This window comes from Muscardinus avellanarius (assembly GCF_963383645.1).
Source record: "Muscardinus avellanarius genome assembly, chromosome: 1".
In the NCBI taxonomy this organism is placed as follows: Eukaryota; Metazoa; Chordata; class Mammalia; order Rodentia; family Gliridae; genus Muscardinus; species Muscardinus avellanarius.
The window spans coordinates 231,905,095-231,930,291 of record NC_137786.1 but is presented as its reverse complement, the minus strand read 5'-3'; the positions used below and the strand labels follow the sequence as shown (position 1 = coordinate 231,930,291).

The following is a 25,197-nucleotide window of genomic DNA, read 5'->3' as shown; positions in this document are numbered from 1 at the left end:
TGGCTTCCAGCCCTGTTTTGTTTTTTATTTGGAAACAAGGTCTCCAAATAAATTGCTGACTCTTGATAAATTGCTGAGGCTGTCCTTGAACCTGCGATCCTCCTGTCTTAGCCTCCCAAGTACTGGGATGTTATATAGGTGCCTCTAGCACATCTGTATAACCTTGAGTCTGTGTCTGGTCAGGGTTCTTTATGACAGGGTGTTGTCCACAGGACTCTTGGGAGGGCTAGACGACAGTGAGTCCACACCAAGTCAGCCTTCAGTGAGTGTTGGTTATCATTCACCAGCCTGGCCTTGGAGGCCCAGTGGAAACAGGTTTTTCTCCATGTGTTCCAGTAGGCTCCCTGCCCCACCTAAAGGTCCTGCTCTTCCTGTCTGGGAGGGTGCCTCCTTCCATTTGGCGGTTTCAACATTTAGAAACATTTGGCCCTGGATCAGTTTGATTAACATCCCCGACTCAGGAGGGCCTGTGTCTGTTACGCACGTGTCCCACCATGGCTGGCTCAGCAGCCCTGTGGACTCACCCAGGTGGAGGCTATCACCCTGGATTCTCTGCCTGCGTGTGTGTGTGTGTGTGTGTGTGTGTGTGTGTGTGTGTGTGTGTGTGTGTTGCTGGGATTGAATCCAGGGACATTCTACCTCTGAGTTACACCCTCAGCCCTATATTCTATTCTTTAAAACAGGGTCTCACTAAGTTACAGAGGGCTTCACTAAGTAGCTGAGGCTGGCTGCAAAACTGCAATCCTCCTGCCTTAGCCTCCTAAGTACTGGGATTACAAGTGTGTGCCATCATGCCAGCTCCTATTTTATTTTTATTTTGAAACAGGTCTTTGGCCAGGTTTGGTGGTATGCTTGTAATCCTAATACTTGGGAGGCTGAGACAGGAGAATTGTAGGTTTGCAGCCAGCCTTTAGCTAATTAGTGAAGCCCTCTGCAACTTAGACCCTGTTTCAAAATAAAAAATAGGACTGGGGATGTAGCTTGGAGGTAGAATGCCCCTGGGTTCAATCCCCAGTACTGAAGGGGGAAAAAAAGACAAACATACAGGGTCTTGATGGGTTAAGAGTCTTACTGTTTACCGAGGCTATCCTCGAACCTGAAAATCCTCCTGTCTCCGCCTCCCAAGTACTAAAATTACAGGTGTGTGCCATTATACCAGGTTCTATTTTTAAATTTTGAAACAAGGTCTCACTAAGTTGTTGAGGCTGGCCTTGAAACTGTAATCCTTCTGTCTCAGCCTCCCACATCCTGGGATTCCAGGCATGTGTCACCACACCTGCCAGAGTAGATTTCTTGTGAGTTGCACACATGTGTGAACTCTTGTTCAGGTGGCCTGCCTGTGCTTTCACACGCTCCAAGGACTACATTGGTCCAGGCTGGGGTGGGGCTGCCATATCTGTTCTTCCACTTATCACCAGACCTGGTGATCCCACATGGTCTAGCAAAGGTGTCCCCTCTTGCCCTTTTAAGGAAGGTGCTATCCACACTGTTGGTCTTCTGATAAGATCCAAGGTTATATCCTGAGTGCTGATAAGAATCCAGACTGTCTGGACTTTGCTTTTTCAGGGCCCCAATAGACCTAGTATAGGGCTGAATAAAAGAAAAGAAAAGAGGGAGGAATGGGTGAATGAATGGGTAAATGGATGAGAGGGTGAGTGGATGGGTGGATAGATGAAAGGAGATGTGAATGAGAGGTGAGTGGATGCATGCGTGGGGAAAGGCTTGGATGGAGGGCTGGGTGGAGGTGAGGACGCATGGATGGGGGAAGGCTTGGGTGTGTGTAGGGCTGGGTGGAAGTGAGGATGCATGGATGGGGGAAGACTTGGATGGAGGGCTGGGTGGAGGTGAGGACGCATGCGTGGGGGAAGGCTCAGGTGCGTGGAGGGCTGGGTGGAGGTGAGGATGCATGGATGGGGAAGGCTCGGGTGCGTGGAGGGTTGGGTGGAGGTGAGGACGCATGGATGGGGGAAGGCTCGCATGCGTGGAGGGTTGGGTGGAGGTGAGTGGGTGGGTAGATGTATGGATACATAGAAAGATGGAGGGATGCATGGGCAGGTGTGTGGATGGGTAGATAGATGGATGGAGGAATGGATGGGAGTGTCAGTGGATGTATAGATAGATGGGTGGATGAAAAAAACACATGGATGGATGGACAAGTGAGAAGATGGATGGATGTGTACATGGTTGTACATATGGCTACGAGGAAAGATGAATGGGAGTATGAATGATGGGCAGATGGTTGGAAGGGAGAAAAAGTGTGTGAAGAGATAGATAGGTGACTGTGGATGAGTGTAGGATGGATGGCATGAGGGATGGGTGTGACAGGGAGTGGATGGGTGGGGATGAAGAGGTGGGTAAATGGATAAGTGACCTGATGGAGGGATGGATGAGTGGAAGGATGGACTGAGGCTGGGTGGATGGGCTCCCCACAGGACCAGTAAGTGGAGGAGGAAGTCCCCTTGCCAAGGAAAAATGGACTGGCTGCTACACCCTCTGGAACCGACTCTCTTGCCAAAGCCTCAGCTCCGTCCAGAAGCTGGGATGTCTTCAGGGTAGATACAGAGGATTCTTCCAGGCCCCGTCCTTTCTTTAGCTCTAGGCCCTGTGTCTTAGGGACAGGGGCAGGGACAGGAGAGAGGAGTGGCTGACATCTACGGAGCTCCCCTACACACTACACTGGGCGAGACATTTCTACAGATTTGATCTTGTTTAATGAAGACAGCACCACATTTTTTGTATGTGAGGTACTGGAGATGGAACTCAGGGCATTCTACCTCAGAGCTCGACTCCCAGCCCTATTTTTAATTCTTTATTTTCAAAAAAGGTCTCACTAGGTTGCAGAGAGCCTTACTAAGTAGAAAATGTCTGGAAAACCCACAGTCCCCAAGTACTGGGATTCTAAGTGTGTGCCACCATGCCCGGTTCAATGTGCTTCGTGCAACAGCTCCTGGCTCTCACTGTGGGTGCCCCCTCACACTCCTGCCAGCTGGGGGCAAAAGGGCAGCACCACCCATGGGGTAATGGTTAACCGGGCTGATACCCCATCTAATAAGGAGGCCCTAGGCAGGGCCACCCAGCTGCCCAGGAGTCCACGGGATGCGGTGGGAGGTGGTGGTAGGTCTAGGGGTGGGGGCCGCTGCCCTCTTGGGGCTGGGGATCATCCTGGGCCACTTTGCCATCCCCAAGGGGGCTAACTCACCAGCTCCCAGCACTTCAGCCTCCCAGGACCTGGACCTGAAGATCCTTGAGACTGTCGTGGAACAGCTAGATGCAGGCAGGATCCGGGAGAACCTTCGGTGAGAGACGGCCTGCACATCCCTCCTCCTGGACCTGTGCCCCTCCTCCTGGCCCGGCGCCCCTACTTGACCCCTTCCCTCCCTCTTCCCACCCTGCAGAACACTGTCCCAGGAGCCACACGTGGCGACCAGCCCCCGGGATGAGGCCCTGGTGGAGTTGCTGCTGAACCGCTGGAGGGACCCAGAGTCAGGGCTGGACTCGGCCGAGAGCTTCGAGTACGAGGTGCTGCTCTCCTTCCCCAGCCAGGAGCAGCCCAACCTCGTGCAGATCGGTGAGGTCCTACGGGTGGGCGGGCAGGAAGCCTGTGCCGGGCTGGGGCAGCCGGCCAGCCCTGACTCTGTCCCCCACAGTGAGCGCCACCGGTGACATCCTCCAGACCTACCGCCCGGGAGAGGAGAACTTGACTGGGGAGCAGGCAGGCCCCGACGTGGTGCAGCCCTATGCTGCGTATGCACCCCCCGGCACCCCCCAGGTGGGACACCCCCCAACTGACATGGCCCAGCTCCCTCTGGATCCCACCAGGCTTTTCCCACGCTGCCCAGAGGCATCGGAGGAAAGATCAAGTATTCTGAACGTACTCCCCTCCACACACCACTGATACGCCTTCTCCATCACTTAGTCATCTGACAAGCACTTGTGGCCCCGCTCAAGGCCTGGCTTGTTACAGTGCGCTCAGTCATAGAGGGAACCTAGGGGACTGTCCATGGGGTGCTTACATTTCTAGGTGAGGGGCAGACAGAATCTTCGTCATGTTACCCAGCCTTCTTCTCTTCCCCTGTGCCTGTGGCTGAGCCCAGCTCTAAAGATCATCTCCTCTTGGGACTAGGGCCTCCTCGTCTATGCCAACCGTGGCACAGAGGAAGACTTCCAAGAGTTACAGGCGCAGGGCATCAACCTTGAAGGCACCATTGCCCTGACTCGCTATGGGGGTGCAGGGCGTGGAGAAAAGGTGAGTGACACCTCAAGCAGAGGCTTGGCAGGGCAGGGCCAACTGTGGGCAGCTGTCTTGAGTGGCGGACACCCCCAGCCTGGGGCAGGACAGGCGAGCTGTAGTCCATCTGGGGCCTCATGGGAGAAAAGGGAGGGAGGGGAACATTTTCAGTTTTGATATTCTGGGAGTCCACCTTCTGTGAAGTAGTTCTGAATATTCAGCTTAAGTCTTTCCTGGTATCCATGTGTGGTGGTTGGCCCATGCTTATGATCCCAGTAGTTGGGAGGCTGTGACAGGAGGATTACTGGTTCAAGGTCAGCCTCAACAACATAGACTCTCAGCAACCTAGGGAGACCCTATTTCAAAATAACACAACAACAAGCCGGGCCTGGTGGTGCACGCTTGTTATCCCAGTGTTTGGGAGGCTGAGACAGGAGGATCACAAGTTTGTGGCCAGCCTCAGCAACTTTTGAGGCCCTCTGCAACTTATTGAGACCCTATTTTCTTTTCTTTTTTTTTGTGTGTGTGGTACTGGGGGTGGAACCTGGGGGCATTCCACCTCCGAGTGACACCCCTAGTCCTATTTTTTATTCTTTATCCTCAAACAGGGCCTCACTAAGTAGTAGTAGCTGAGGCTGCCTGTGAACCCGGATCTTCCCGTCTCAGCCTCCCAAATGCCAGGATTACAAGTGTGTGCCACCGCGCCCGACTAAGAGACCCTGTTTTCAAAATAAAGAATAAACCGGGTGTGGTGGCGCATGCCTGTAATCCCAGTACTTGGGAAACAGACAGCAGGATCCTAGGTTTAAGGACAGCCTCGGCAAGCATGAGACTTATCTAACCTAGCGAGACCCTGTTTCTTTTTCTTTTCTTTTTCTGGGGGCGGTACTGGGGCTTGAACACAGAGGCATTCTACCGCTGACCCCCTCCCACCTGACACGCGGCCTCCTCTGCTTCCACAGGCGGTGAACGCAGCCAAGCATGGGGTGGTTGGGGTACTGGTGTACACAGACCCCGCAGACATCAACGATGGGCAGAGCTTGCCCAGCCAGACCTTCCCGAACTCCTGGGGCCTGCCTCCCTCGGGCGTGGAGCGGGGCTCCTACTTTGAGTATTTTGGGGACCCCCTGACTCCCTACCTTCCGGCCCACCACTCTTCCTTCCGTCTGGACCAGAACAATGTCTCGGGATTTCCCCCAATTCCCGCACAGCCCATTGGTTTCCAGGATGCCAGAGACCTACTCTGGTGAGCATGCGCGCTGGTCCCTGCTGCCCCATGGCCTGCAAGTGCCAGGCCCACGCCAGGGTCACTTCGAGGCCTCTCTCCTCCCCAGCAACCTTGATGGAGCTGTGGCCAAAGACTCCTGGCAGGGATCTCTGGGCTGCAAGTACAGGCTGGGGCCGGGCTTCCGGGATGATGGGGACTTCTCAGTGGGCAGGTAAGGTGGGATCCCTCCTACCCTCTCCTTATTTTGTTCTCCTCCTCCTCCACCTCCTTCTCCTCCTCCTTTTCCTCCTCATCCTTCTCTTCTTCCTCTTCCTCCTCCTTTTTTGTGGTACTGGGTTTAAACTCGGGGGCATTCTACCTCTGACCTATACCCCCAGCCCAATTTTATTTTATTTATTTATTTTTATTTTAGTACTGGATTTGAACCCGGGGTATTCTACCTCTGAGCTATACCCCCAACCCTATTTTATTTTTATCTGGAAACAGGATCTCACTAGGTTGGTAAAAGTCTCACTACTGCTGGGCGTGGTGGCGCACGCTTGTAATCCCCGCACTTGGGAGGCGGAGACAGGAGGATTGCACAGGTTCGAAGCCAGCCACGCGCGCTGGCTTAGGAGACCTTGTTTCCAAATAAAAATGTAAAAATAGGTCTGGGAGTGTAGCCCGGAAGTAGAAGGGCTTCCAGGAACCCCAGTACCACCAAAAAAAAAAAAAAAAAAAAAGTCTCACTACTTGTTGAGGCTGTCCTTGAACTTGTGATCCTCCTGTCTCAGCCTCCCAAGTACAGGGATTACAGGCATGCGCCTCCAGGCCCCGCTCCTCTCTTTTTCTTCTTCTGTCTCCTCCTCTCACCTGGGTTTCCCTCTGCCCACCTAAGAGCCTGCCTTTCCCCTTCCTCCCCCTTACTGACCTCTCCCCATCCCAACATCTGCTTGTCTTTGGGGAGTGACCCTCAGGCTGCCCAGGGGTTCCCCTGCCCCTTCCGCTGGCTCCACAGCTCAGCCCCTCTCTCTGAACCTGCCGAGCCTGGGCAGGTGGCACCTCCCCACCTGCAGCACGTGCCTGGCCCAGGCCTCCTGCTCTCTCCCCTCCCATGGCCCGTCTCGCTCAGGAGAGGCAAGCCCCACAGGGCCCGGCGCCCTTCTGTCCCAGACGCTGTGCAGAGCCTTTTAATGTACCAGGCATAGACAAAGTGCCCAGCAGGTGCATTCTGAGCGACTGAACGTTGGAACGAATGCCAAGGTGGGCTCCGACTGGAGGGCCGGCCTCCAGCCTGGCTGCCTCTCTGGGTCCTCCTGAGCCACGTCCCCTCCCTCTCTGGGCCTCAGTTTCTCCGTATTGGGTGGAGGGCAGTAGACAGGGCCATGATTCCTGCCTCCCTGTCACCTCCCCAGCCAGGTGAAGCTGAGCATCCACAACCGCCTGGAACTGAGGAACTCCTCCAACGTCCTGGGGATCATCCGCGGCGCCGTGGAGCCTGGTGAGGACCCGTGGAGCCTGGTGAGGACCCGGGGGCTCAGGCGCCGCCCGCCCGGGCCCGCATGCCGCCCCTCTCCTCTGCTTCTTTAAAAGCTGCTCCTTCCAGACCGCTATGTGCTGTATGGAAACCACCGGGACAGCTGGGTGCATGGAGCCGTGGACCCCAGCAGCGGCACCGCCGTCCTCCTGGAGCTCACCCGCGTCCTGGGGACCCTGCTGAAGAAGGGTGAGGCCCCTGCCTGCCCGGCTGTGCTCCGCCCTGCGTCCCCTGCAGAGCAGAGGTGCACAGGACACTAGCCCTGACCTCTGGCACCCAGCGTGGCTCAGGGAACTGACTCATGGATCTGCACTGCAGCTTCTGGAGACTCCGATGTGCGGATGATCTGACTGTGCCCAGCTTTGCCCACTGTGTGCCAAGCTGCTGGTCAGCCATTTAGCACTGAGCTCCTCAGGACAGGGGAGGCTGCCCAGGGGACCCAAGAGGACACCAGCTGGGAAAAGCTGGTGGGGCTGCGCTGGAAGGCGCCAGGCACAGTTGTTGAGCAGCCCAGATCCAGAGCTTCGAGTCTGCCCCGGCTGTCATGGGAAGCTGGGGGTGCCTTTGCATAATGGCGTAAACATTTTAAGTGCCTTCCTGTGCTGCGGCGGAAGGGCTGGTGTGGCAGGACCAGTGGGGGCCTTGTGGTCCCCAGGACTGGGAGCCCTGTGGGACTTGGACCAGGGAGGATGGCCTGGCCTGGGGGCTGTTGGCTGTGGTGGGGGGAGAGCCAGGGTGAGGCTGTGATGGGATCAGTGATTGCACCATGGCTGGAGGGCAGATCATAGGGAGAAGAGTTCAGGCTTTTCTTCCTTTCTTTTCTTTTTTTGGTTGTTATTATACTAGAAATTGAACCCAGGGATGTTCTACCTCTGAGCTACACCCCCAGCCCTATCTTATTCTTCATTTTGAAACAGGGTGTCACAAAGTTGCAGAGGCCCTCAGTAAATTGCCAAGGTTGGCTGCAAACCTGTGATCCTAATGTCTCAGCCTCCCAAGTCCTGGGATTACAGGCTCTTTTTTTTTTTTTTTTTTTTTGTGGGTCTGGGGATGGAACCCAGGGCCATTTAACCTCTGAGCTACACTCCCTGCCCCCCCTTTTTATTATTTATTTTGAAACAGGGTTTCACTAAGTTGCAGAGGGCCTCACTAAATAGCTGAGGTTGTCAGCCTACCACCATCCTCCTGTCTCAGCCTCCCAAATGCTGGGATTACAAGCATGTGCCACCACACTCGGCACAGGTTCTTCATATATGGATTTGTTTTAGTTTTTTGTTTTGTTTTGTTTTTTTTTTTTGCAGGTCGGAGGATGGAACCCAGGGGCATAGACCTCCGAGCTACATCCCCTGCCCATTTTTTATTCTATTTATTTATATGTTTATTTTGGTGGTACTAGGGTTGCTGGAAACCCTTCTACATCTGGGCTACACTCCCAGACCATATATATATATATATATATATATATATATATATATATATATATATATGGAAAAAATATATAATATATATATATTTTTAAATTTGGAAACAGAGTCTCTTAAGCCAGCATAGCTGGCTTCGAAGCTGTGTAATCCTCCTGTTTCTGCCTCCCAGGCGCGGGCATTACAAGCATGCGCCACCACACCTGGCCTTTATTCTTTCTTTTGAAACAGGGTCTCACTAAGTTGCAGAGGGCCTCACTAAGTAGTTCAGGCTGTCTGAGAACCGGGATCCTCCGGTCTCAGCCTCCCAAATGCTGGGATTACAAGGTGCACCACCACACCCGGCTGTTTTAGTTTTTTTATTATTTATTTATTTATTTATTTATTTATTTATTTATTTATTTATTTTTTGGTGGTACTGGGGTTCCTGGAAGCCCTTCTACCTCTGGGCTACACTCCCAGACCTATTTTCATATTTTTATTTAGAAACAGGGTCTCCTAAGCCAGCGCGCGCGGCTGGCTTCGAACCTGCGCGATCCTCCTGTCTCCGCCTCCCAAGTGCGGGGATTAGAAAGCGTGCGCCACCACGCCCGGCTGTTTTAGTTTTTTTAAAACTGGAAAACTAGCCAGGTGTGGTGGCACACGCTAGTAATCCCCATTCTTGGGAGGCTGAGACAGGAGGATCACACAGGTTCGAAGCCAGCCTCAGCTACTTAGTGAGGCTCTCAGCAACTTAGAGAGACCCTGTTTCAAAATAAAATATAAAATAGGTCAGGGAGAATAGCCTGGAGGTAGAAAGCCCCTGAATTCTACCCCCAGTACCCCCCCCCACACACACACACAAAACAACTGGAAAACGGAGCAAAGTGCCACATGCCTATAATCCCAGTACTTGGGGGGCTGACAGTAGAATCATAGGTTCAAGGCCAGTGTAGGGTAATTTAGTGGACGCTGTATAAAACAAAACAAAACCAGGGCTAGATGTATAGTGTATCTCAGAGTAGAATGCTCATGCATTTAATCCCTATTACAAAAATAAACATATATATATCTGAAGGTGAAGCCTGGAGGAAGAATGCCCTGGGTTTAAGCCACAGTAACAACAGAAATTCACTGTTGTAAGGCCTGACTCAATATGAAGAAGGCCCTCAAGGGGATTAGCCCTAAGGAATCCTGGTGGTATGTTCTGTAATCCCAGCGCTTGCAAGGCTGAGGCAGGAGGGTCACAGGTTGGAGGACTACCTCAGCAATTTAATGAGGCCCTATTTTATTTTATTTTTTGGTGGTATTCCGGTTCCTGGAAGCCCTTCTACCTCGGGGCTACACTCCCAGACCTATATATATTTTTTACTTTTTTATTTGGAAACAGGGTCTCTTAAGCTAGCGGCTGGCTTCGAACTTGCGCAATCCTCCTGTCTCAGCCTCCCAAGCACAGGGGATCACAAGCGTGCGCCACCACGCCAGGCTGTGAAGCCCTATTTTAAAGTAAAAAATAAAGAGGGAGGGCTGAGGAGTAGCTCCGAGGTAGAGAGCCCCTGGGTCCCATCCCCCGTGTACCCTGCACAAAGGAACCTTCCGGATTCGCAGTCTTGTCACCTGGGCTGGGAGGTGTGCTGCAAGGCTGAGGTCTCCCCAGAGCATGCCCAGGAGGAGGGGCGCGGCCTTTCCAGCAGAGGGGACCCCTGACCAGGGGCCTGGTGTGGGGCCCGTGGAGGAAGGCGCCGGGAGAATGCACGGGGAGGCCCGGCTGCGGGGCGCCTTCCTGGCTCTGGGCTCGCCAGGCCCCCAGCCTGGGGAGCGGGCGCTGCCCTCCAACCCTGTGCGACCCCTCCCCAGGCACCTGGCGGCCCCGCAGATCCATCCTGTTTGGCAGCTGGGGGGCAGAGGAGTTCGGGCTCATTGGCTCCACGGAGTTCACAGAGGCGAGTGAGCCCCGCGGGTTGCGGGGTGCGTGCGGGGTGGAGAGGGCTGGGGCGGGGCAGCGCCGGGCTAAGGATTTAATCCCTAGTACAAAAACAAATAAGTTAAAAAAAAAATCTGAGGGTGTAGCCTGGAGAAAAGAATGCCCTGGGTTTAAGCCCCAGTAACAACAACAAAAATTCATCTTTGTAAGGCCTGATTATGAACTCTGGTCCCCAGGAGTTCTTCAGCAAGCTGCAGGAGCGCGCGGTGGCCTACATCAACGTGGACATCGCGGTGTTCGGTGCGGACCTGGGTTGCGGGGCTGGCGCGGGTGGGCGGGGAGAGGAAGGAAGAGCCTGGGCTCCAGGACTCTTTCTCTGCTCCTCCCACAGCCAATGCTAGCCTTAGGGTGCAGGGAACGCCCCCTATCCAAAGCGTTATCTTTGCTGCAACCAAAGAGGTGAGGGGGGGGCCTGCAAGGTGGGCGGAGTGGAGGGTGGGGCCTCGAGCTATGGGCGGGGCGTGTGAGCCAGGTTGAGACTAGCGGTACCGGGGTCCAGGGTGGGTACTCCGCAGAAGGGCCTCCTTATTGTTGGGGTGTGGAGGGGCCTGAGCTGAAACTTGTTTCTACTCTGGGGCAGATCCCCGCACCAGACCGCAGCGGCCTCAGTATCTATGACAACTGGATTCGATACTTCAACCGCAGCAGCCCAGTGTATGGCCTGGTCCCCAGGTGAGCAAGGGGATGGGATGTGGGGACCCAGCATGGAGGGGTTTCTTCCACTCGCCCTCCTTTTTTCCCACAGACTGGGTACTCTGGGTGCCGGCAGCGACTACGCCCCGTTCATTCACTACCTGGGTATCTCCTCCATGGACATCGCCTACACCTATGACCAGGTGAGCAGGCGCCTGGTGTCCCTCGCCTCAGCACCTTGGGCCAGCAACCCGCACTAATTCTGTGGGCTGCCCGAGTGCAGGGTGATTGGGCTCACTCGCCCAGGAGCTGTGCAACCAAGATCATCCTTTCCCCACCTCCCACCCTCCCGGCCTGCCTTTCTTTGTGACAGGGTTTGAACCCAGGGGCATTTCCAGCCCTTTTTATTTTTCATTTTTTTTTGTTTGAAAACAAGGTCTAGCTAGGTTGCTGAGAGTGTCACCAATTTGCTGAGTCTGGTCTTGAACTCAAGATCCGTCTGTCTTTGGGTCCCAAGTACTAGGATTATAGGCATGCACTCACATACCTGGCTATGCTGTTTCTTATCCTTTCTGAGCATCCGTTCACATGGCCTGTTACTGTGTGGGTCTGTGTGTGCATATGTATGGTACTGGGGGTAAGATCCAGGGGCGTTCTCTCTCTGAGCTCCACCTCCAGCCCCCCCCCCTTTTTTTTTGGTACTGAAGATGGGCATTCTACCTTTTTATTTTTTTGGGGGGGGTCTTGGGATGGAACCCAGGAATATTTGACCTCTGATCTATACCCTCTGCCCTATTTTCCTATATTTTGAAACAGGGTCTCACTAAGTAGCTGAAGCTGTCTGTGAACCATGATCCTCCAGTCTCAGCCTCCTGAATGCTGGGATTACAAGCATGTGCTACCATGCCTGGCTGCATTTTACCTTTGAGCTACACCCCTAGCCCTATTTTTTTTTTTTCATACTAGGGATTGAACCCAGGGGCAATTCTACCTCCAAGCTACAACCCCAGCCCTATTTTTTAGTCTTTACTCATTGAGTTGCAAAGGGCCTAAGTAGCTGAGGCTGTCTGTGAACCATGATCCTCCTGTCTCAGCCTCCCAAATGCTGGGATTACAATTGTGCATCACCACACCCGGCTTCCCCAGCCCTACTTTTTTTTTTTTTTTTTTTTTTTGCTGTCCTAGAGATGGAACCCAGGGGCATTCTACCTCAAAGTGACAACCCTTGCCCTATTTTTTTATTCTTTATTTTGAAACAGGGTCTCACTGAGTTGCAAAGAGACTCATTAAGTAGCTGAGGCTTTCTGCGAACTGCAATCCTCCTGTTTCAGTCTCCCAAATGCTGGGCCTATAAGTGTGTGCCACCACACCCAGCTTTCCCAGCCCTATATTTTATTCTTTATTTTGAAACCAGGTCTCACTAAGTTGCAGAGGCCTCAGTAAATAGCTGAGGCTTTCAGAGAACTACAGTCCTCCTCTCTCAGCCTGCTAAGTACTGTGATTACAAGCATGTGATACCATGCCTGGCGCCCTTCTTTTTAATTTAATTTAATTTAATTTAATTTTATTTGGTGGTACTGGGGTTCCTGGAAGCCCTTCTATCTCCGGGCTACACTCCCAGACCTATTTTATATTTCTTATTTGGAAACAGGGTCTCTTAAGCCAGCAAGGCTGGCTCCGAACCTGCGCGATCCTCCTGTCTCCGCCTCCCAAGCGCAGGGATTACACGCGTGCGCCACCATGCTCGGCTTCTTTTTTATTTTGAAACAGGGTCTCACTAAGTTGCTGAGAGCCCCACTAAATTGCTAAGGCTTGCCAGGATCCTGTGATCCTCCTGTCTCAGCCTCCCAAGTACCGGGACTACAAGCATAATCCCCCACCACGCCCAGCTTGCCTGTGACTTTTCAAGTGAGATAGTACTGAATGTAAGATGCGCCATTTTGTTATGCATTATTCAAGGGGGGCGCCCACTCCGACCACTTATAAGGAGGATGACACTGACTGTAGGTAACACTGAGAACTTAAAAAGTGTGTGGAGCTGGGCGTGGTGGTGCGCACTTTTAATTCCAGTACTTGGGAAGCTGAAACAGGTTCATGATGAGGCTCAGCTAGTGAGGTCCTCTTAACTTAGTGAAACCCTGTTTCAAAGCAAAGAATAGCCACGCGTGGTGGTGCACGCTTGGGAGGCAGAGACAGGAGGATCACGCAGGTTCAAAGCCAGCCTCTCTGGCTTAAGAGACCCTGTTTTCAAATAAAAATATAAAAAATAGGTGTCTGAGAGTGTAACCCGGAAGTAGAAGGGTTTCCAGGAACCCCAGTACCCCCCAGAAAAAAACCCCAAAACAAAAAACAACCCCCCCCAAAAGAACCCACAAAAAAACAGAATAGCCAGGTGTGGTGACCCATGCTTATAATCCTAGTATTTGGGAGGTTGAGACAGGAGAATCATGGTTCGTGGACAGCCTTAGTTACTTAGTAAGGCCTACTACAACTTAGTGAGTCCTTGTTTCAAAATAAAAAATAAAAAAAATAGAGCCTGGGGTTGTAGCTCGGAGGTAGAATGCCCCTGGGTTCCATCCCTGGTACCCCAAAAAGAAAAAAAGAAAAAAAAGAAAAAAAAGGAATTAAAATTCGGGCTGGGAGTGTAGCTCAGAGGTAGTATGCCCCTGGGCTCAATCCTCAGTACCACAAATAAAAATAAATAAATAGACGGGCATGGTTGCACACACTTATAATCCCAGTCCTTGGGAAACTGAGACAGGAGGATCACGGATTTGAGGATGGTCTCAGCAATTTAGTGAGATCCTGTATTTATTTATTTTTATTTATTTGTTTGTTTATTTTTGCATTAGTGGGGATGGAACCCAAGGGCATTCTACCTCTAAGTGACACCACCAGCCCTATTTTTAAAAATTAATAAATAAATTATTTATTTATTTGGTGGTACTGGGGTTCCTGGAAACCCTTCTACCTCTGGGCTACACTCCCAGACCTATTTTATACTTTTTTAATTTTTGGAAACAGGGTCTCTTAAGCCAGCGCGGCTGGCTTCGAACCTGCATGATCCTCCTGTCTCTGCCTCTTAAGCGCGGGGATTACAAGCGTGCGCCACTACGCCCAGCTTATTCTTTATTTTGAAACAGGGTCTCACTGAGTTGTAAAGAACCTCACTAAGTAGCTGATGCTGGCTTCAAACCTGTGCAATCCTCTTGTCTCAGCCTCTCAAATGCTGGAATTACAAACATGCGCCACCATACTCGGCGAGATCCTGTTTTAAAACAAAATATAAAAAGAGTTGGAAGCTGGATGTGGTGGCCCATGCTTGAAATCCCAGTACTTGGGAGGCTGAGACAGGAGGATGGTGCAGGTTCAAAGCCAGCCTCAGCTACTTAGAGAAGCTCTCAGCAACTTAGTGAGACCTTTTTCCAATCAAAGTATAAAGTAAGTCTGGGAATATAGCCCAGAGGTAGAAGGCCCCTAGGTGTCATCCTCAGTACCACAATCAATCAATCAATCAATCAATCAATAAATATAAAAAGGGTTGGGGATGTAGTTCAGAGGTAATATGTCCCTGGGTTCAATCCCTTGTACCAAAAAAAAAAAAAAAAAAAAAAAAAAGAAAAAGTAGAAAAGAAAGAAAACTAGAGAAAAGAAAAGGAAGAACAGCCGGGCATGGTGGTCCACTATGGTAATCTCAGTTTTGGGAGGCTGAGGCAGGAGGATCCTGGTTCCCAGCCAGCCTCAGCTGCTTAGTAAGGCCTTCTGCAACTCATGAGACCTTGTTTCAAAAGAATAAAAAATAGGGCAGAGAGTATCGCTCAGAAGTACAATGCCCCTGGGTTCCATTCCCAGTACTGCAAAGAAGAAAAAGAAATAAGAAAAAAGAGAGAGCCCACAACTTGAAAGGGTGGCTTGCAGCGAGACATTCCATTTCCCATCCCGAGCCCATGACTTCTATGTCCTGTTCTCCAGAGCAAGACCTCAGCCCGGATCTACCCCACCTACCACACGGCCTTTGACACCTTTGATTACGTCGAAAAGTTTTTGGATCCTGGTGAGCAGTGGCGCAGGGGCCTTCCTGAGGCTGATGGGAGGTGGGAGGGGGCAAAAGACGAGCCTGGCCTTGTCCCCCGGCAGACTTCAGCAGCCACCAGGCCGTGGCCCGGACAGTTGGGCACGTGCTTCTTCGGCTCAGCGACAGCCTCTTCCTGCCTCTCAACATCACTGACTACAGCGAGAAGATCCGCAGCTTCCTGCAGGCTGCCCAGCAGGAACTGGGGGCCCTGTTGCAACAGCAGAGCATCAGCCTGGGTAGGCACACCCTCATAGGGAGGCCTGGAGCCCCACAGCCCTGGCTAAGCCGCTGTGTTCCCCACAGAGCCTCTAGTGAGGGCGGTGGAGAAGTTTGAGACGGAAGCTGCAGCTTTGGACAAACACATATTAAGGCTGCAGACGGGCAGCCCTGAGTGAGCCTGGGCAGCGGGCAGGTGCGGGGCACTCCCAGGGGGAGGGCAGCTGGGTGACAGGTGGGTGCTGCCCCTCCAGCCCCCTGCAGGTCCGGATGGTCAATGACCAGCTGATGTTCCTGGAGAGGGCCTTCCTGAACCCGCGAGCCTTCCCGGAGAACCGCTACTACAGGTGAGCCTGTCCCAAAGCGCCTGGCAGGCGCCTGTTGTGGGGCTGGCAATGGCCCCTGCCCGAGGAAGGAGGCGGGTAGCTTTGCTGCTTTAGAGCACGGCCCAGCTGGGGACTGAGGGCACGGGGAGGGGGAATTTCACAGCTGGGACCAGAATCTACAGGTCTTCCTGCCAGGACTGCTGGAAGCCGCAGCTCTCAGGCAGTGGAGGGGGCTTCTTGCCTAGCTCAATACAAAACCTGATGGAACTCCAGGCTGAGCCTCCAGTGAATGATCCTGCCCCATTTCTCCTCAGCCACGTGCTCTGGGCACCATATATCAGCTCGTCAGCCGCATTCCCGGGCCTGGCCAACGCCTGCTCTAGGGCCCAGCATACAAGTCCCGGATCTGAAGCTTGGGCAGAGGTGGAGAGGCAGCTCAGCATCCTGGTGGCGGCCCTGGGGGGCGCGGCGGCCACCCTGAAGCCTGTGGTTGACCTCTGACCCCAGCCTGTCCTCTTCAGAGGGGAAACTGAGGCCCAGGGTTGGCAGGGCCTTGCCTAGTTTACTTTCATCTTCTGACAGGACTCAGTGTTCATCTCTTCTATATGCAGCCCAAATAAATGAAGTCCAGCAATAGGTCTCTATAGTACAAGTTCCTTTTATTGTCTGGAAATCAAGAAAAAATAAAGCTAAAGCTGGGCATGGTGGTCCTGCCTGTTATCTCAGTACTCGAGGAGCTGAGACAGGAGGATCACATGTTTGTGGCCAGCCTCAGCTACTTAGTGAGGCCATCTGTACCTTAGTGAGATCTTGTTTGAAAATACAGATAAAAAATAGGGCTGGAGCTGGGCATGCTGATGCATGCCTATAAACCCAGTACTTGGGAGGCTGAGACAGGAGGATTGTGGTTCGCGTCCAGCCTCAGCTACTTAGTGAGGCCCTCTGCAACTCTGTGAGATCCTGTTTCAAAATAAAGAATAAAAAATAGGGCTGAGGGTATAGCTAGGAGGTAGAATGCCGTGGGTTCAACCCCCAGTGGAACAACAGAAAGAAAGAGAAAAGGAAAGAAAGAAAGAAAGAAAGAAAGAGAAAAGAATAGTAATAAAGAAAAAAAAAGAAGAAAGAAAGGACGAAAGGAAGAAATAGCAAGTAAGCCAGCAAACAAGCACGCTAAATGATCTGACCCAGTCCTGGGACTCCAGGGGATGGAGCGTCCCTTTCATGTAAGGTTCTGATGTCTGCACACCCTCATCTTCCTCCTCTGCCATGACCACCTCCTCTGAATGAGTGGACAAACACATCAAGTTTGGATATCACTAACTGGATCAACCCTATCAATGCTATATTCTTTTTTTGTGTGTGGTACTGGGGATGGAACCCAGGGGCATTCTGCCTCTGAGCTACACCCCAGCCCTATTTTTTATTCTTTCTTTATTTTTTAATATATTTTAGTCAAACATCTCAATGGAATACAAGACTTGTGAGGATATACAAGCACATATCACCCAATTAGCCTTTATCCAATCCCCATCCCATTCCCTCCCCCCCCCTCAATCCCATGCTTGATTTAGTGATTGACTTTGATACATTTGTTTAAGTACATCATGTGCTTTAAAGAGTTTCTGTCTTCCTCCCTCTTGTTCCTTCTGATAGGTCACCTTAATTGCTCCTCCATAGGGCCCTTTTTTCAACTAGAGTTCCTCCTATTACCCATTTCTTCATAGTTTTTGCATATTAGGGAAAGCATTTGATTTTTTAATTTCTGTGATATTTCCCTGTGGATGCTGCATTGCATGCTCCAATCCCACTTTTGAAAGCCTCGACACTAGCCTCGCTACATGGGAGGCTCCGATCCCGGCCTTGCAGACCCGCAACTGGCCTCACCGCACTGCAGGCCCCAATCCCAACCTCACTGGCTTGAAACCGGCCTCACCTAATGGCAGGATTTAATCCTGGCCTCTCAGGCCTTGGCACCAGCCTTGCCAACCAGAATTCTCCTATCCTGGCTTCAGAGGCCCCGGCAATGACCTCACTGCAAGGCAGGCTCATATTCCGGCATCAGAGGCTCCAGCAATGGCCTCACCACAGGGCAGGCTCCGATCCCAACCTCATTGGCCCTGGCCCCGGCCTCACCGCCCGTCAGGCTCCAGTCTCAGCCTCTAAGGCGCTGGCAATGACCTTGCCTCACCGGCAGGCTCCAATCCCAGCCTCATTGGCTCCGGCACTGGCTCCGCCAAATGACAACCTCCTATTCTAACCTTGAAGGCCCCTTTACTGGCCTCACCACACAGCAGGCTCCAATTCCATTCATCGTTGGCCCCAGCACCGGCCTTGCTTTATGGCAGGCTCCTATTCTGGCCTCATTGGCCCCAGCACCAGCCTCAACTCCTGGCAGCCTCCAATCCTGGCCTGGCAGGCCCCGGCACTGGCCTCGCCACAAAGCAGGCTCAGATCCCAAACTCGCTGGCCCCAGCACCGGCCTCACCACACTGCAGGCTCTGATCTTGGCTTTGGAGACCCCAGCACTGGCCTTGCCTCATGGCAGGCACCGATTCTGGCCTCGCTGGCCCCGGCTCCGGCCTCACCTCTTGGCAGGCCCCGATCCTGGCCTCCCAAGTCCCCAAACCCTCCTTGCCTTTTGGCAGGGTCCGATACTGGCCTTGTAATCCCCGACACTGGCCTTGCCTCATGGCAGGCTCTGATCCTGGCTTCTAAGGCCCCAGCACCAGCTTTGCCCAATGGCAGGCTTCAATCCCGGCCTTGCAGGACCCGGCACTGGCCTCACTGCACCACAGCTCTGATACCAGCTTCGCTGTCCCTGGCACCAGCCTCACCTCATGGCAGGCTCTGATCCTGGCCTCTATGGCCCCAGCACCAGCCTCGTTGCATGGCAGGCCCTGATCCCGGCCTCCCTGGCACTGGCACTGGCCTCACCATATAGCAGGCTACGATCCCAGCCTTGCTGGCCCTGATACTGGCCTCACCACATGGCAGGCTCCTATTCCAGCCTCGCTGGCTCTGGGACCGGTCTCACAGACTAGCAGGCTCCAATCCCGTCTTCCTTAGCCCCAACACCGGCCTTGCCTCATGGCAGGCTCTGATCCTGACCTCTAATGCCCCAGCACCGGCCTTGCTACATGGCAGGCTTGTATCTCAGCCTTGCTGGCCCTGGCACAGTCCTCATTGCATGGCAGGCTCTGATCTTGGCCTCGCAGGCCCTGACACTGGCCTTACCACCTAGCAGGCTCTGATACCAACCTTGCTGGCCCCGGTACTGGCCTCACCGCCCTGCAGGCCCTGATCCAAACCACCCTGGCACCAGCCTTGCTGCATGGCAGTCTCCGATACCGGCCTCTCTAGCCCTGGCACTGGCCTTACCGTACCACAGGCTCCGATCCTAGCCTTGCTGGCCCCGGCACTGACCTCACCACCTGACATGCTCTGATCCCAGCCTCACAAGCCCCGACACCGGCCTCAGACCACAACAGGCTCTGATCCTGGTCTTTAAGGCCCAGCAATGGCCTCGTTGCTCAGAAGGCTCTGATCCCGGCCTCACTGACCCCAGCACTGGCCTCAACTCTCAGCAAGCTCCCATCCCATTCTCCCAAGCCCTGACACCGACCTCACCTCTCAGCAGGCACTTATCCCAACCTCTAGGGCCCTAGCACTGGCCTGACCGCATCGCAGGCTTTGATCCCGGCCTCGAAGGCCACAGCATCCTCCTTGCCTTAAGGCAGGCTCCTATCCCAGCCTTGCTGTCCCTGGCATCAGCCTCACTGAATCGAAGGCTCTGATCCTGGTCTCACAGGCCCTGGCACCAGCCTCGCTGTGCAGCGGGCTCTGGTCTTTGTCACTGTGAGCAGGTTGTCTACAGATGTTTTCTTTTTTCTTCCATTTTTTTTAAATATGAGAAAGCAGTACATGTTTTTCGCAAAAACTGGGAGCCCAAGTGGGATCCTGTTTCCAAATAAGATAAAAAGTCGGGCTGGGGGTGTACTTGGTGATAAAGTGCCTCTAGATTCAAGCCCCAATACCAAAAAAAGGCAAATCCTTGGGTGGGTGGGTAGGTGGGTGGGTGGGTGGGTGGGAAGGCGAGTGCATGGTTGGTGCATGTTTGGATGGATAGGAGAGATGCATGGGAAGGTGAGTGGGCGGGTGGGTGGGTGGGTGGGCATATGATTGGAGGCCTGGACAGGAGAGTGATTGTATGGGTAGGTGTATATATGGATGGATAAAAGAAAGGATGGATGGGCGGATGCATGTACAAATGGCTAGAAGGAGGGTGTGTGGAGGGTGAGTGGATGAGGAGATGTATGGATAAATGTATGGAAAGACAGAAGAAGGGATGTGTAGGATAGTGGGTGGGTGCTGGCTGGGCAGGTGAGTGGAAGGGCGAGTGAATGGGTGGAGAGATGGAGGACAGGTGAGAGATGGGATGCTGAGGAGGGTGAGTGGATGTGTAGGCACATGGGTAGATGGATCCGAGGAGGGATTGTTGGGATGGTGAGTGTAAGGGGGATGGAATGATGAGTGGGTGGCTATATGTGTCGGGGCCAGCCCACAGTGACGGAGCTGAGTGGGAAGATAAGTACTGACGGCCCGATCACCACACGGAGCCGGGAGATTTGTCAAGCAAGATCTCGTTTATTTTCTTTTAGGCAACCCAATTTAAAGCAAAAAGGCAAGGGGGGATTTTCCGGTCAGGAAACTATTCTATCCTATCCTATTCTATCCTATCAAAGGTAGCGGGGGAAAGGAGATGCCTCCTTGCATCCGTTCGGCGCTATTTGTTGCAGGTCTCATCGGAAGTTCTGGCGGTTGTGCAGACTTGTGTTCACTACATGCAGCCCATTCATCGGAGGTTTTGACAGCACACTCGCTACTTGTAGCCCATTCATCGGAAATTTTGACAGGTGGCCAACGCGCTTGGCGCTACCTGTCATTGGTGGTTGAGCAGACGTCAACGCGCTTGGCGCTACATGTAGCTAATTTATCGGAAGTTCTGTCAGGCAGTTTGAGCAGACCCCAACATCTCCCCCTTTCTTTTGTTTTTATATATGAGGGCGAAATGCATGGTCCCTGTCTTAGGTTGTCCTCCTCTGAGGATCTTATCCATCATTGGGCGCATGGGGGGCAGAGGAGGGACGTTTATGGTCAGAATGCCAGTCATATTGGATCTCTACTTAACTGCCTATGAACTGAACTAATCTATTGAGGATATAGGGGCCCAGGGTACAAACAATCAGGAGAGATCTTGTCCATAGTGGGTTGTTTGGTAGATTTTGTCGGCGTTGTCTTTTTGGAATTGATTCATCTTGTCCTGGACTAAGCCCGATAAAAACAGCATCTTCCCTGTAAAAATAAGCAGATGCCTCCCTTTTCGGCTGTTAATAAATCCAATCCCTGTCCTTTTTGTAGTATCACTTTGGCCAGAGAATCTAATTGGGTTGTAAGTCTAGAATGGTTTTTGAGACAGCCTTAATATCACTGATCACTTGAAGGGAGAGTTTTTTTTTTAATGTAATTTAAAGGAATTTAGGGTATTGGGAAAGGATAATTTGTTTGGGGATCAAACCCTATGGCATAGATCTGGAACTCCCAATGACCAGGATTATTTGCTGTGACGCGTCCCAGGCTCATTAGGGTGGCAAAGATAATCAACATTTTTTTATTGGAATCTACAAAAAAGGAAGAAGAAAAGATATCCTCAGGGTCAAGGGTGTCCCTGGGCTCAAGAGGGTTATTTGACTGGGGAGGATATTTAATATTTCTAGTGGGGATCCATAAAAGGCGTGCTTCATTTTGCGGAAAAATGCACCCAAATCCTCTTCCAGCTGTTATTAAGGGGTCTGGGCCTCTCCATGCCCCTGTCACAGGGTCCTTCCATCGGACTTTAATGAAAGAGAAAGGGATTTGAGTGGCCCAGTGCCGATGGAAGGGGGACATCCACGTCTCTTTTGAAGAATTAAGGATATTTAAGGTTAGTAATGCTTTCCTCAACTGGTCATGCGGGGGTAATAACTCCCTCTTTTGTTTTTGTAATTGGACCTTTAGAGTCTGGTTACATCTCTCAATTAATGCTTGCCCTTGTGGGTTATATGGGATCCCCATGGTATGGGCAATATTCCAGCGCTGTAGAAATTTGGCAAATTGTTTGCTAACAAAGCATGGTCCATTATCAGTTTTTATTTGATGGGGAATTTCTAAAACGGCAAAGCATTGAAGAAAATGGCTAATGGCATGTTTTGTCTGTTCTCCTAAGTGGGCAGAGGCCCAGGCAGCTCTGGAATAGGTATCCAGAGAGACAAAAACATACGTAAGCCTTCCAAAAGATTGAAAATGGGTTACATCAGTTTGCCATAAATCATTGGGGCGCAGCCCATGAGGATTTACTCCCACTGGCTGGAGGGGGGGTATTTGTAAAAAAAAGGCTGGCAGGACTTGCAAGTATGAACAATTTTTTTTAACTCATTAATAGGAATCTGGGGTAATTATGTTTTAATCCTCTCCAATTTACATGAGTGAGCTGATGGAAGTGTGAGGCTTCTTGTACAAACATCATGTGAACGGTGTTAGAGGCTAACTGATCTGCCAGGGCATTGCCTTGTGATAATAGCCCGGGTAAATTTTGATGTCCTCGTCCAGTCTGTCCGCGTCCGCCGCCCGGCGGGGCGGGATGTTCAGGATGCTGAGCAGCAGCTTTGAGGACGACCCCTTCTTCTCTGATTCTTTTCTTGCACACCGAGAAAGTATGCAGCAGATGATGAGAGGTTTTCCTGAACCTTTTGGAAGAGACCTGCTCAGTATCTCTGATGGAAGAAGAGCTCGTAATCACCTGGGACGTGATGCTGGACAGGACTCCTTGTCTCGCACAGATGTCAACCCTTTTCAGGCAATGGACCGAATGATGTTAAATATGCGAAACAGTATGCAGGAATTACAAAGAAATTTTGGTCAACTTTCAATGGATCCAAATGGACATTCATTTTGTTCTTCTTCAGTTATGACTTACTCCAAAGTAGGCGATGAACCGCCCAAGGTTTTCCAGGCCTCAACTCAAACCCGCAGGGCTCCAGGTGGAATAAAGGAAACCAGGCGAGCAATGAGAGATTCTGACAGTGGACTAGAAAAAATGGCTGTCGGTCATCATATCCATGACCGAGCTCATGTCATTAAAAAATCAAAGAACAGCAAGACTGGGGATGAAGAGGTCAATCAGGAGTTCATCAATATGAGTGAAAGTGATGCTCATGCTTTTGATGACGAGTGGCAGTATGAGGTTTTGAAGTACAAACCAGGAGGACCAGGGCGCAATCTTGAAAACACCAGAATGCGAAGTGTTGGTCATGAGAGTTCAGGATCCCGAGAACTTAGAAGAAGGGAGAGACCTCATCAGAGTCCAGCCATTGAAAGTGGAAGACGATCCAATGTTTTTGTGGACAAACTCAACATCAAAGGATCACCTGTGAAAATCAACAAAAAATAAATAGCCAAGCATTTGACTTGTTTAGCTTTAGTTGTTTCTACAGAGAAAGTAATGGTGCTGGGTAATACACATTAAGACCAATCTCTTGTTAAATCAGTAATATACTTTGCAACTTTCTTCTGATATCTGAATGTTCTTCAGAACTCTAGTTTTGTGTCCCCACTGTAGGAATAAAACTTTAATTTTCAAAATGTGATTAAATTATTAGGTAAAATTTTGTAAGTCTTTAAGACATACTAACTTTTAAAGCTCACATGCTGATTCGCTTTCCCAATTACTTTTTTATTGGCTATGTATTCCTGTATAATATAAAGATTGACAATGGAGCTATTTCCACAATTGATAATTAGTTAGAAGAAAGTAAAATGTTAAAAAGAGACTATTTTCATTATCACTATACTATTGTGATGATGATGGTAAAGGTACAAATATATCGTCTCAAATTTTATAACATGTTATATAGCCAACTGGCTTAAAGCTTTGAAAATAATAAAACTAGCACTGTTTTATAAGAAATTATTTTGACAAAGGACAAGAATAATCAAATAGTTTATTTTCAAAGAAAGTGTATTTTAAATTATACCAAAGTCTTGATATAATTTGATACAATATATTCCTTTTTGTTCTATATTATACTCTTAACATGTGTCAGAATTTATTATTATTATTATTATTATTATTTTCTTTTTGGTGGTACTGGGGTTCCTGGAAACCCTTCTACCTCCGGGCTACACTCCCAGACCTATTTTATACTTTTTTTTTTTTAATTTGGAAACAGGGTCTCTTAAGCCAGCGTGGCTGGCTTTGAACCTGCTCGATCCTCCTGTCTCCACCTCCCAAGCGCGGGGATTAAAAGCGTGCACCACCACGCCCGGTGCTATATTATACTCTTAACATGTGTCGGAATTTATATTGATCGTTCTCTTTTACTTCTTAAGGTGGTATATTTCTGTTCTTTCCCACAAACAGCTTAATCTCTCTTCAAGGTTAACATTCTAAAGTTGGAAAGCCCTTTGGAGAAACTCTGCTTATCCTTTTTTGACAATTAAAACAAATATATTTGGTAGTATGAAAAAGAAAATGATTATCTCAAAATTTATTAGACAGGTGACATTTTTTGAGCAAGGTATTTAATAATACAATTGTCCCTTTATTATACCATTTATTCTAGAATTTTATTCTACCTTTTCTCTACCTAGAATTCTCTACCTAGAATTTCATCTACCTTTTTATTCTAGAGTTCAATCGTTAATAATTTTTATAAAAGCTAGGGATGAAGTTTATAAGAGTATAAAAATCTTAATTTTTATATCTGTCAAAGAAAAAAAGAACAGAAAAACCCACTGTCACTATAATCCCAAGTATATTTCTTTTTAAGTTTAGAAATAAAATTGTTAACTATATATTATAAAAAAAAAAAAAAAAAAAAAAATTTTGATGTCCTCGTAGATGTTGCATATAAATAGGGGACTGTCGCTGTATGAGAAGGCCTCATGTTTGTACCATTAACGGAGTGATTGGATTATTATCTAATTTTATGTGGGCTTCCATCAAGGTAGGTAATAAATTTACAACATACAAACTATCTGAAAATAAATTTATAGGATCTAATATCTCCTGAAGGGCCATGGTTACAGCAAAAAGCTCCTTAAACTGAGGGGACCCATCCACCGGCAGAGAAATTATTTGAGCTGGCTGGGGGTCAGTGTCACTAACAAAAGGTGGATAGATAACTACTGAGGCCCCGGTTCGCCCACCATCAGTAAATATTATTTAAAAAAATGCCAGGCGTGGTGGCGCACGCTTGTAATCCCTGCACTTGGGAGGCGGAGACAGGAGGATCGCGCAGGTTCGAAGCCAGCCCCGCGCGCTGGCTTAGGAGACCCTGTTTCTAAATAAAAATATAAAATAGGTCTGGGAGTGTAGCCTGGAGGTAAAGGGCTTCCAGGAACCCCAGTACCAAAAAAAAATATTATAAAAAAAGCTGGGGTCAGAGGTGAATAAAAACATTTTTGGAAGTCTCCACTCCAGACGCATGTAGGAACTCATCCATTTATAAGGGCCATCGTGGCAATCCAGATCTCCGAGAAATCCCTCAAGAGCTA

General features: G+C 50.5%; 2 protein-coding genes across 3 annotated transcripts; both read left to right on the top strand.

Annotated features, from left to right (window-relative positions):
- Positions 1-3,096: 3,096 nt before the first annotated feature.
- LOC308274595 (aminopeptidase NAALADL1-like) lies at positions 3,097-16,107 on the top strand (the record flags this gene model as incomplete). Its single annotated transcript, XM_080712368.1, has 18 exons — positions 3,097-3,296; positions 3,396-3,568; positions 3,648-3,769; positions 4,124-4,246; positions 5,191-5,474; positions 5,563-5,667; positions 6,851-6,936; positions 7,042-7,161; positions 10,230-10,315; positions 10,533-10,596; positions 10,688-10,755; positions 10,937-11,028; positions 11,102-11,192; positions 14,962-15,043; positions 15,127-15,300; positions 15,368-15,455; positions 15,535-15,627; positions 15,921-16,107. 18 exons carry the CDS (start codon positions 3,097-3,099, stop codon positions 16,105-16,107), a joined length of 2,238 nt encoding a protein of 745 aa, XP_080568494.1.
- A 6,175-nt stretch (positions 16,108-22,282) lies between these two features.
- Positions 22,283-23,092, top strand: LOC308275413 (myeloid leukemia factor 1-like; the record flags this gene model as incomplete). Of its 2 annotated transcripts, XM_080713669.1 has the most annotated exons (2): positions 22,283-22,841; positions 22,981-23,075. In XM_080713669.1, the coding sequence occupies 2 exons, from the start codon at positions 22,283-22,285 to the stop codon at positions 23,073-23,075; spliced, it is 654 nt and encodes a 217-aa protein (XP_080569795.1). The 2 variants fall into 2 exon arrangements, with proteins under 2 accessions (XP_080569795.1, XP_080569794.1); XM_080713668.1 differs by having other exon boundaries at positions 22,283-23,092.
- Between the last annotated feature and the right edge of the window lie 2,105 nt (positions 23,093-25,197).